The 12822-nt window shown below is 37.7% G+C and overlaps 2 protein-coding genes across 3 annotated transcripts in view; both read right to left on the reverse strand.

Annotated features, from left to right (window-relative positions):
* Positions 1-2332: 2332 nt before the first annotated feature.
* LOC107670909 (ADP-ribosylation factor-like protein 5B) lies at positions 2333-5933 on the reverse strand. The gene is made up of 6 exons (XM_016463730.1): positions 5462-5933; positions 4360-4420; positions 4093-4240; positions 3852-3935; positions 2731-2882; positions 2333-2600 (listed from the first exon to the last, which is right to left on the reverse strand). Exons 1-6 carry the CDS (start codon positions 5505-5507, stop codon positions 2552-2554), a joined length of 540 nt encoding a protein of 179 aa, XP_016319216.1. The 5' UTR covers positions 5508-5933; the 3' UTR covers positions 2333-2551.
* Positions 5934-11353: 5420 nt separating this feature from the next.
* LOC107670911 (voltage-dependent L-type calcium channel subunit beta-1-like) overlaps positions 11354-12822 on the reverse strand; it is a 37256-nt gene continuing 35787 nt past the window's right edge. For both annotated transcript variants that reach the window (XM_016463734.1, XM_016463732.1), the window contains one exon: positions 11354-12100. In XM_016463734.1, the coding sequence (XP_016319220.1) occupies positions 11630-12100 (471 nt within the window). In that variant the 3' untranslated portion in view covers positions 11354-11629. The remainder of the gene's footprint in view (positions 12101-12822) is intronic.

Here is a 12822-nt window from a genome sequence, read left to right on the forward strand (position 1 = left end):
AGATTGTTTTTGGGGGGGGGGGGTCCTTTACAAGATGTGCTACTCATGTGGTCATGTTCACAGTAGCTCGTCCCGATAAATAAGTGAATTTAAACAGGCAAGCATGACATCTTTTAACTATCAGTAGATGATCCTGAGCCTGCAAGTGTGATACGCAGAACAGTAGATTGTAACACAAATACCCCAAGCCAAGGAATTTCTTCCAGCTGCTTTGATAAAAGAATTCACAGTTGAATATTTTTTGTATTTTTCACTCCACCATTTTAATACTGCTTTCCACTCTGTAGCAGGGGTGGCCATGAAGACCCAGTGCTTCATTAGATAATTGCAGGCAAGAAACACCACCTTTCTAGAGTGAAGTGACACAGCACTGAACTAGAAGAGTTTTATCCCTGTAAACCCATATTAATCTATTTGAATGGAAAGAAAATATATAAAACAAACTCAGACTGTTATACACACCTTTAAATACATTGTTATAGATGAACCGTTAGGTGACTGACCTGTGAGCTGTTACTGTGGGGATGGTTCAAATTTGGGTGCCCCCTATGTGAGTTCTCCTTTATAGTAATCAGACCACATGGGTAGATGCAAGAAACCAATGTGAATACACATATAACTAATCACAAATCTGAACAATAATATAAGCAAAGAACCTGAAGCCTTCGATGAATCTTCAAGACCTTAAAATCTCACCTACCAGTAACACACAGACACAGGGCCTGCTTACCAAACACACACCCTAACTGACTACATAAGCAATCATTTCATTATTTTGCACTCATTTAATGACTCAGCGGAAGGAGAAAGCATGGATAGACTGTCATCATCTTTGCTCACTCAGCAAGCCCACACTGTCATCGATGGAAGCAGGAACTCCCATTTATCCCATACACACAACATTTTAAATAATGAGACATGCTCATTTCAATGATTGTTATCTATTGACTATTACAATAGGTCACCTACATATATTTCATCAGCACATCAACACAGGTCTGTAGGCTGAAGCACTGTTTAGTAACAGCATTTAATATTTGTTTGTTAAATATTAAAAGGTAAGGCTTAAAGGCTTAAAATCATATACATGCCTCTCAGTCATTTGGTTAAGCATATCTTGAGCAATGCTATCAAAATATTTGTACTCAACCTGATTGAGGCATCTTTATCGTGCTGCATGTTATTCCATAAAAAAAATCACTAATTATTACTGCAGTTTTCAAGAAAACACTACAGCTTTATTTGTATATATTCTATATGTCAAATGGTTTCATTTTTAGATACAATAATATTAGAATCTGTATTTTGTGAGGGTAGGCATAAAAATATTGCTCTGATTTAAAGAGAATATATTATACTTATTTTCTCATATTTATGCATACTAATACATAAGAAAATATATTTTGACTTTTGCACCATTCTAAAACTGAGAAAATCTCTTGTGCTCCTGTAAAGATTTACTAAGTTTAGCACATCACCTATAAAGGAGTGCAAATTAGATCTCACCTTTGTGAGGCGTAAAAAAACAAGCTATTCAGAAACCTAGATAGTTAGGGACAGATTGTCCAGTGGCAATGATATATACCTTAATGCATTAGCAAATCAAAATGCACATAGCATACATAGCAACTAGGTCAATTGTTGGCTTTAATGCATTTGCATATGGATCTATAAAAGGACAGGACAGATTATCATATGAATGATCAATGCAAATTAAGCTGTAGTCAGCTTCTGTTTGATCTGATAATCATAGATTGTCTTTATCTCGCTTGGTCTGCGTCCCTACTCAACAGTCATATAAATTTTGGACCCATGCTAAGTATATTTGTCAGAGACAAAGGCGTGTTTTTAGTAGATTTTTATTTGTACAAAACTTTTTTTGTACAAAATCATATAAGAAACATACTATGAATATCCAATATACTTTCAAAAATAAAATACGTGAACACTTGTTCCATTCTGCATGCTCACATCTCTAGAACATACACAAATCAATTCCCTTTAAATACTTCAAGTAATGCTTGTTCAATAGCTTAGTGGCTCATCATGAGTCAGTACAGGCATGTGAACCATCACCCCCCACCACCCCTTTGAGATGGATGCCTGTAGACAATAACTCCACGTGAGAAGCGGAGCCATCAGCACATCCGGAGGTGAATACAGTGGCGACAACACATCATGATCAGGTCAGATCATTGCAAAAGTCAGTAATGTAAACACGTGGACCTCTAGAACGGAGTCACAATGTACAAACACAAACGTTTATACACACACACACACACATTCTCTCACACACACACACACATTCTCTCACACACACACACAGTCTCTCACACACACACACACACACACACACACACACACACACACACACACACACAGAGTCTCCAGGCTCGTTCTGGTATCCAGAGTAAGTGGATGAAGCGTGTTCCTCCAGGATTCAGTATTTGAAGATTACTCAGACAGAGGCACTGAGAGCTGGATGAAAGTCTTAAGTAGGCCTGATCTCTCTTTCAGCAGTTTCAGAGGTTTAAGAAGCACCGTTGCTGGACTAATTCGCCACAACACGGGAGCGCATCCAATCTAGACTGGCTGGTAAGCTGTAGAGGGAAGAGAAAGAGGTGGGTGCACATTAAATACACAGGCTTTCACTCAGATCAGGGACTTGGAAACATTTTAAACAAGCCAAACACTCAGGTAAACATACACACTCCTAGAAAACACACATACCCTTCTCCAGTGAGTGCGCAGCAGGCCTGGATGTGCCAGGAGCGAGCGTTGAGCGAGCTGAGAGTCAGACTCTGAGAGATCTCTGCAGCAGACATGCTGTTCTTCATGTCCTGCTTATTCGCCAAAATCAGCACGGATGCATTCTGCAGATCCTGTGGGGACACACAAGGAGGAGAAGCAATGGAATTAAACTGTCAACATTAAAGAAGAATGTTTTAAAAGAGTTAAGACTATGGCTAGTTTCACTTGGGCTGGTCTAACCCAACCCTGAAAGCCTGATTCAATCATTTGTTTGCATATTTAAAAAGTCCCTAGATGACATTTTAATCACATGTTAAAATGTTGTCAATAAAATATGTTTGTTATATTGGTGAATATAAATGAAAAAAAAAAAAATAATACAAATGAAACAACATTCTTTCATGTCCATTTAGTGAAAAAACAACATCATGGGAAACAAGCGTTATTTGCATGGTTTTATCACAATTTGAAAGTATTTTACTATCAAATAGGCTATGGTTTCTCCTGATATGGATTATGGTTTCTCTGATTGGAAACAATGCCTTTTTAAGTAGAGATATTATTTTGAATCAGGGAGATTATTGTTAACTAAAACTACTAAAAACATTTTTTTTAAATAAATTATATAAAAAAATTAAGCTGAAATAAAAATAAAACAAATATTTGATGGAAAACAAACGAAATAAATTATAAATGTTGCTTTGGCAACTAACTGAAACAAGTTTAAGTTGACGCACTAAAATTACTAACTGTAAATAAAGTAGCTACAGATAAAACTGAAATAAAGATAAATTAACCCTAAATAGTAATAATAAAAAAAAGAGGAAAACATTTTATAAAATGACAAAAGCACAACAAAATTACAAAAAATGGAACTACAATTAGAACTTAGAAACATAAGAAACAATTCAAAATATTGATAAAAAAATATATAGTTACACTGTTTTGAACATACTCAGTCTAAACAAATAAAATCACGTAAAATAAATAAACATTTTTATTAAACCCAGACTCTGATACTACACATTCAAAGTGCATGAAATACCCATCATGAAATATTCATAACAACTGAGTCATGCAGCAGCTGAATGCAAACTAACCTCATGTGCAAGCATGCGATGAAGCTCCTCTTTAGTTACAGTCAGGCGTTCTCGATCAGTGCTGTCAACCACCAGGATGACAATCTGTTACGTTTAGAGAGGCAGATTATACATTTTATAAAGACTATAAAGTTGGTAATAATATATTGTATCTGCCTCTAAGCAGTAGGGAAAGAACAATCATGAGAGTTTTACATATTTCCGGTCACATTAGCAAGGCACGCAGGTTAATGACACACACCTCTGTGTTACAGTAGTACGAGTTCCAGCTAGCTCTGAGACTCTCCTGACCACCAATGTCCCAGACGAGGAAGCGTGTTTTCTTTACAGCAATTTCCTCTACGTTGCTGCCAATTGTGGGAGAAGTCTGCACCGCTTCTTTAGTTAAACTGGAAGGAACACAGTGAACAAGGTTCAAAAGCTGAGTGGAAACAGGTAACATGTAATAACAGACTGACAAAAGTCATGTGCTTCTCCTGTTTATGCTTTCAAAAAGAAAAACACTTACAACTGGTAGAGGATGGTGGTCTTCCCGGCATTGTCCAAACCGACAATAATTACTTTGTGTTCTAAAAAGAGAGAGAGAGAAAAAAAAGAGACGTTCTAATCCGACTTTGTTTAATCTATTCTGTATGACAGTGTCAACTGATAACATCAACCTGATTAACATACACGCAATGCATTTCTAAGAACACAGTGTTCAGTGATCTATATCTGTTTGGGTTTAACAAAGTTCAGAAAAGCTGGGTAAATTGGTCCAGAATACCTACAAGTAAGCAAAACGCCTACGATCTTTGAACCTCACTGGCATGTACAATCTTATCGTGTACAGACAGAACACAGACTTGCATAAACATATGTATTTGTCAATGACATGTTATTAGGGCCACTAAACTGGGCTTTTAACACTCGAAACCTGGGTCAGTATTAACCCTGGGTAATCTTGTTTCACATTTCATCCTGTACTTTTCTAAGGTTGAAAAAATTTACACTGTACATTTATAAACATTCTGGATTAACCTTCTTACTTGGCTATTTATTAGTTCAGTAGCATTGACTGGACTAAAAGTACAAATATGAACTTATTATTCATATGTGAAAGTTTTGAGTGTTAGACATTTTAAATCTGAAACACGCAGTAAAAACAAGTTCGAGTAATTAGTGTCGCCGTTAGACAGATTAAACAACGCGTGCAAGTTTTAGAAAACAAACCAAGCTAATGAATATTTAATGAATACGAGCGGAGGACGTTTATGATTGGTTGTATGTTACTAAACAAAATCGTAATGCGGAGTTAGAAGAGTCGACCGTCTTACAAAATGACAAATGTGGAACAATGTTCACAATGGCCTTTATCCGGAGTTTGAAAACACGTTAACCATTAAGAACTCAAGAGTATTAGTAAAAGCCCCGAAGAGAACAACATGTTAAGTTTCTCAAAAGCCAGGACAGAATGTTACCCGGTTCATGTTCTTGTGACTGAAAACAAGTAAACCATCTTGACTACAATTATAATAACGAGACCACTTTAAAATCATATTAAATGTTGCTAAAATACAAAATCATAATAATAACAAACATAAAACCACATCCTTTTTAAACTGGCTTACCTCTGTCTCCGAACACAGTCATCAGTTTGGCGAACAGAAGCCCCATCCCCGAAGGCAGTGAGTTTAAAAGGCCGGTTTTGTCAATCTCTCACACAGAGTTTTCTGAATTCGCCGAGCGCTGGAGTTAAGTCGTTCTTCTGGTTCCTTTGATTCTTTAAATCTGGGTTGTAAATACTTTACTACGTTAAAACAATGATCCAACGAACGATAGTATTGCCCTTTTGCTTGTTGCTCTTTATTCTCAAACAGATGCCAGAATTTATGGTCGAAACGTTAGGGGATTCTTTCCCTGAGTGTCTGTGGTTTAATCGTCTGGTGTCTGTCTAATCTGCTCCGATACAGTAACCCGGGCCGGAGTACGGAGTCTCGTCGTGTTTTTCGTGGGCGTCTGCACTCCGCGCATTTAAACGACGAGGGATGACGCAGAGGCCGCGTCACGCGTTTCAGCGGTAGATTAAACGACAAACCCTCGTTGGACGCCCATGGCGATGACGCAGTTTTCCGTACCGTTCCTTTTATTCGTATTTGGAACGGGGCGGGGTGTTCTTCGACAGCGCGGCGTTTTATTTTCGCATTACAGGGGAATTTGAGAGGAAGTTTAATGGAACTCTTAATCAGAAAGTAAAAGAGAGCCCAAGGAATTCCCTGGACTCTCTGTAAACTAGTTTCTGTCACATGATCTTCTTTCTGATATAAAATCAGATATTGTCTTATATAACTGACTCAAATCAATAACCTTACTCGATATTTTCTTCAGACCTCAGTGACCTGTGCGATTCTTTATCAACCCTTATACAACCAGAAATCAATCACAGACAGAACAAAACACCAACCAAAACAATATTATTGACAGTAGTATATTGATTTGAAATGTTGAACTTCAAAAAACAAAATCAAATATAGGCTATGTGACCCTGGACCACAAAACCAGTCATATAGGTCAGTTTTTTTTTTAATTGAGATTTATACCTCGTCTGAAAGATGAATACATAAGTTTTTTTCTATTGATGTATGGTCTGTTAGGATAGGACAATATTTGGCCGAGATACAATCATTTGAAAATCTGGAATCTGAGGGTGAAAAAAAAAAAAAAAATGTTGAGAAAATCACCTTTAAAACTTATGACTGGTTTTGTGCTCCAGGGTCACATATTATCACCAGAATATAGCAAGTAATGAAACCACATCGTTTCCATAATGTCATGTGTTCTGCTCTTTCTGTTCCTCTTGATGTGATCTGAGCATGAGTTTCCTGTTGTCACTGTTCTTCTAAGAGTGTTGAGCTGAATCAGGCTTCTTGCACACCCACACCTGAGGCCTTGTGTTTACACAGAATGAGTCTGTGTTTTGAACACTTTGGGTATAGCCGACTTAAATGCCATGGTATGCGAAATAATGTGACACATTGTGAGAACATCTGCTACAGGAAGAACAGAAGCATGCAACGCACAGAGTGCATGCAGATCAGCGTGCAAATGCACGAGCGTGGTTAAGTGTCATCCGCACGTCTGGGCAAGAATTGTGTAAAGTCTTGTTGTGGTGTGGTGTTTTTTCATGTACCACCTGTGAACAGAAACCGTTGTTGGTTCAGGTGAAGATGTTTGTGTTCAGACAAAAAGAAGGAAGAAAATATATCTTATGCATAATCACAAATTCCAGACAATGCAATCATATTTTGCATGTTATGAAAGAAATATAATAATGAAAATTGTGTCATCATTTGTTCCAAACCTATATGAACCAAACAGCAGCCACTGACTTCCATAGAATTGAAAAATAAATAAATAAATACCATGGAAGTCAATGACTACTGTCAACTGTTTGGCTACCAACATTCTTCAAAATATCTTCCTTTGTGTTCAACAGAAGAAAGAAACTCATACAGATTTGCAACAAGTGGAGAGTGAATAAATGATGACATAATTTTCATTTTTGGGTGAACTATCCCTTTAAGACGGTTTGATCAGAAACTTTGCATGATCAGCATGTAATATACAGTTGACTCGTGTGAATTCAGGGGTTCGACTGTAAACCAGGATTAACCCATAAATGAGAGCTGATAGCCATCTTTTCAATTCTTCCTCGTGCCCCGCTGTCTCTATCCTGCATTGTTTCCTCGCTCCTTCCTTTTTGTGTTCTTCCTGACCCCCCACCACCACATACTCTTTCTCACCCTGTCCACCCCCATCACTTCACACCATTACCTCTGAATTCAGGGGTTCGACTGTAAACCAGGATTGCCCCCATAAATGAGAGCTGATAGCCATCTTTTCAATTCTTCCTCGTGCCCCGCTGTCTCTATCCTGCATTGTTTCCTCGCTCCTTCCTTTTTGTGTTCTTCCTGACCCCCCACCACCACATACTCTTTCTCACCCTGTCCACCCCCATCACTTCACACCATTACCTCATTCCCCTCTATTTATCACTTCACTTTGCCATCCCTTCTTCTCGTGTTTCTCACAAGTCCCTATTGGATCTATACCAGTGGTTCTCAGCCTTTTTGTCTCAACGAGGCTCCAAAACGATATTTTAAGGCCTCCCCTGCATATACGCTAACATACTTCTGGTATCTCTGTTGTAATTAAGACAAAATTGCTTTTTTCATACTTTTTTATTGATATATTAAATGTATAAATGTGGCTAATTAGGTAAACATATTAAAAATACATAATATTTTATTTTGAGTATATTTAAAATTTCATATACCAAATTACGGAACCATTATAATTCCCAAATTTATATTCGGTATTCAAGAACTGTATGTTCTTCAATAAAACAAAAAGTTATTGAAGGAAAATAAAAATTAATTTGTTTTCAGCTTACATCTTGATTTTTTTAGCATTTTAATTTGGATTGGAGTTTTATTATTTCATTATATTAATTTATAACGAAAATTTCATATACCATATTACGGAACCATTATAATTCCCAAATTTATATTCGGTATTCAAGAACTGTATGTTCTTCAATAAAACAAAGTTATTGAAGGAAAATAAAAATTAATTTGTTTTCAGCTTACATCTTGATTTTTTTAGCATTTTAATTTGGATTGGAGTTTTATTATTTCATTATATTAATTTATAACGTTAACTCATTTTAAGTCATCCTTGGATGGTCACTGAGGCCCCCTGTTTGAGAGTTACTGATACTTTTCATCCATATTTATCGGTGACTAAATGAAATGAAAATAGCAAAGGCACAGGAAACAGTTGATCCAGATTAAAATTTTTAATTAAAATATGAATTTATCCACAGATTAAAACAAAAAGTAAAATGGAGCTACAATCAGGCACCAAAGAATACGTCTGTTTTCCTTATATTTTGAAACAATTGCAATAATGCAACAATAACATTATTTAGTAAGCTATCTACTTGTATATTTAGTGAATTTCATCATGATGATCTTTTCAAACATAGGTGAGGGTAAAAAGAGGCTCCAAGGCTCAGGTTACATAAAATAGTAAAGACTCCAGATTTTCTCCCATTTCATACACACACACACACACATACAGTCCTGGCTTAGAAATTGGCCACAGAGACAACAACACAAAAAGCAGTAGCATTAGCATGAATTTGGCAGTGGGATATGTGTATGTACGTCAGCTTCTCAGCCTGTGAAGTGAATCCTTAAACTGTCATGCAATAAACAGCTTGTTTAATCTTCAAATGGCTAGCAGTGCAAACATGTCGCTATGATAAGGTAAAATGGCAGTGTAGACTACTATCACACAACAACAGCAACTACAGGTACATCTAAAAAAAAATTGAATATCATGAAAAAGGTCAATATTTTTTGTCACTCATTTCAGAAAGTGAAACCCATATATTATATAGATTCATTACATATAGAGTGAAATATTTCAAGCCTTTATTTCTTGAAATTTTGATGATTATGGCTTACAGATAATGAAAACCCAAAATTCAGTGTCTCAGAAAATTAGAATATTGTGAAAAAGTTCAATATTGGAAAGTCATGGTGTCACACCCTAATCAGCTAATTACCTCAAAACACCTGCAAAGGTTTCCTGAGCCTTTAAATGGTCTCTCAGTCTGGGTCAGTAGGCTACAGAATCATGGGGAAGACTGCTGACTTGACAGATGTCCAGAAGACAGTCATTGACACCCTCCACAAGGAGGGTAAGCCACAAAAGTTCATTGCTAAAGAAGCTGGTTGTTCACAGAGTGCTGTATCCAAGCATATTCATAGAAAGTTGAGTGGAAGGAAAAAGTGTGGTAGAAAAAGGTGCACCAGCAAAAGGGATAACCGCAGCCTTGAGAGGATTGTCAGGCAAAATTCATTCAAGAATTTGGGGGAGCTTCACAAGGAGTGGCTGTAAGCCATAATCATCAAAATTTCAAGAAATAAAGGATATATATTGAAAATATTGAAATATTTCACTCTATGTGTAATGAATCTATATAATATATGGGTTTCACTTTCTGAAATGAGTGATAAAAAATACTGACCTTTTTCATGATATTCTAATTTTTTGAGATGTACCTGTATGTGTGTTGCACTGAGTTAAGACAACCCACCATGTTTATGGTGGGAGTGGCCTGATGAGAGATTACGGCACTTGTGATTGGTTGGCCTGTGTGACTGACGTGCAAATAAGGCAGAATATGTTTCCAATGGCAGTGGTACACTAGCGGCACAAATGCTAAAAGCCCTTGAGCAGGCACAGAAGACGGGACAGAGCCGGTTACAATCAACACAAAGCCATTTTAGCGGTGGTCTCAAACATTTTGGGCTTTTAGTTCTAAAATTTGACCCTCTTAATTTTCTTATTTATATTTGCATATTAGCCTTTTAGAACTGCTAGCGGATCTGGATTAACATCTGTTATGCTATTAAACTATAGCATGTGAGCACCACAGCACCCCTTGTGGACTGGAGGAATACACAGCAGCGGTGGAGCTCGGTAAAGGTTTTAGCAGGCTAAAATCTGGATAGATCTTTCGAGACTCAATAAATAAAATAAATAAAATCAAATACGAAACAAAAACACGCTCTGCAGTAGTGTAGTCTGGGAAAACGAATCGGTGGATCACTCCCAAGACTACTGTGTATCAGAAAGACCCTGTTTAAGACTACAGAGGATGCACACGCGCGCACACATACGCACTCGACCACCGAACCATACGAACGCACACATACGCTTGCAAGATTTTGGTTATACATTCTGAATCGTGTTTAATGCTCAGCGAGAACAGTTACTAACCTTATAATGATTAGGAGTCATGCAGTACTATACAAAAGTAAAATAGACATGAAGAAAGGTTCTCCTGCTTATTCTCCTCAAAAAACAGATTTAAACTAAATTAAGGTGACCAGATGTCTTTATTTTCCCAGACTTGTCCTGGCAAGGATTTCTGAAGTCAGACTCCGATATTTTGGCTTCATTCTATCATTCCATCCAGTCAGAGGATATCAAACACATTTGATATTTTGAGCCAATTAAAAAAAAAAAAAAACCTTTTCATTTGTTATGCGCCTGCTAGCAACAATGTGCGAGTTTCTGAGTTTGTTGGGATCAGAACGACTTGAAAATCTGGTAGTGTGTGATCCTTAGTTGTCCAATATATGATGCCCGGTTTTTCCTCTGTAACTATTTACAAAGTTGCCAAGTCTATGACGCTTAGTGTTTTAAAATCTGTTCAGATTTTAAAAGTTGTGTAGTGTATTCAAGCCTTTATTTAATAAATAAATGTCATTTCTTTTTTATTTACTTTATTTACTGTTTTTAGAAATCCTGGCCAAACCGATAGCCTCGTGGTTAGAAGCGCAACTGCTCTCACGGCGACCCGAGTTCGATTCCCGCCTTGAGGTCCTTTGCCGATCCTGCCCCCCTCTCTCCACCCAATACTTTCCTGTCATCTCTCAACTGTCCTCTCACAATAAAGGCATAAAAATCCCATAAATATAACTTAAAAAAAAAGAAATCCTGGCCAAGAAGAAAGCCTTTCTGAGAAAAATAGGACATGTGGTCACCATCAAATATGTAATGACCGAGAGCTTTGTTAGCGTAATGCGAATGTCGTGAGTGTTAGCTGTACAGCGTTAGTCAATGACTGTGTGTTTCTCTGGGTTGTAAACAGATCCAACTATAGAGATTCTATTTAGTGTCACTCTAAACAACTCTTCACCCTCGTCTCAAGTAAACCTGCTCTAGCGAATGTACACATCTCTGCTCCACTCCTCCTGGTTATGGTTGCGGCCCGTCGTCGCTCCGCCTCCTTCTGCGTCTTGAGAGTAGCGCTCCCTCAGCTTGCCTCGTCCACGCTGGTGCTGACTGACTGGTGGTGGGACCATGTTGAGGTTCTCCTGGTCAGGCTCCGCCCCTTCGTCCTCCCAGGAGGCCTGGCGAGGAGCGTGGTGGGCGGGGTTCAGACGGTACGAGCGACACGGGTCCGGCTCCTCGTACGGGTCGGTCTCCATGTCGTCAGTGTAGGCAGAATCGTGGCTGCCCTGCGTCTCGGAATCGAACGTATCCTGCCGCGACAGACCTCGGCCGCCGGTTTGCAACTGGCTGCGTGAAGAGCGCAGCGGCTGCTTGCCACTCAGGTCGCTCTGGTAATCTTGGAGACTGCCACGTTCAGGCCCTTCCCTCTTCTGTTCTCCATGCACCAGGAATGGCCCCTACAGCAACCCCAAAACACACCACAACATGCCAATGCAGATGCACACACACACACACACACACACACACACACACAAAACAGAGCACAAAGCATGTTAATACAAAGGTTAGAGGTCAGCTTTTTAACCTTACAAGTTATTTCAACACATCCCAAGCAATACTATAACCTCAATAACAAATGGCATACATAAAATACATTCTTCACTCATGCTATTATGGGAAAAGGCCATTTTGGTAGTGAGATGCCAGGGCTCATAGTATTTTCTAAGTGCAATCTACACATTTTATAAAATGCAATTTTAGTATGTAATCATTAATAATTCTCTTGCTTTACTTTAAAATACCTTAAAATACCGTTTTGATTTTCAAAAACAATAGAAAGTTAAATGTATCTGATAAACTGCAGACATAAACGCACACCATGCACGTAATGTAAAAAAATATTAATCATAAGCGCCCTCTAGTGGCCATATCAAACACATCACACAATAAATAGAGCTCCTTTCAACATTTTTAGTGATGATTCAAAAATATTGGGCTAGATTAGCTCATATTAGATCATCTAAATTAGATCAGTCATCTTTGGAGCTAAAACGCATCTCATATTGCAACCCTCTTCTGAAAAAAATGATGTACAAAAATATTGCCCAAAATGTTTTATATTTATTTATCTTTTTATCATCCAAGTTATATTTATATTTTTAATAGTAATAATATTATA

The sequence above is a fragment of the Sinocyclocheilus anshuiensis genome, unplaced genomic scaffold (assembly GCF_001515605.1).
Source record: "Sinocyclocheilus anshuiensis isolate Anshui unplaced genomic scaffold, SAMN03320099.WGS_v1.1 scaffold1560, whole genome shotgun sequence".
In the NCBI taxonomy this organism is placed as follows: domain Eukaryota; kingdom Metazoa; phylum Chordata; class Actinopteri; order Cypriniformes; family Cyprinidae; genus Sinocyclocheilus; species Sinocyclocheilus anshuiensis.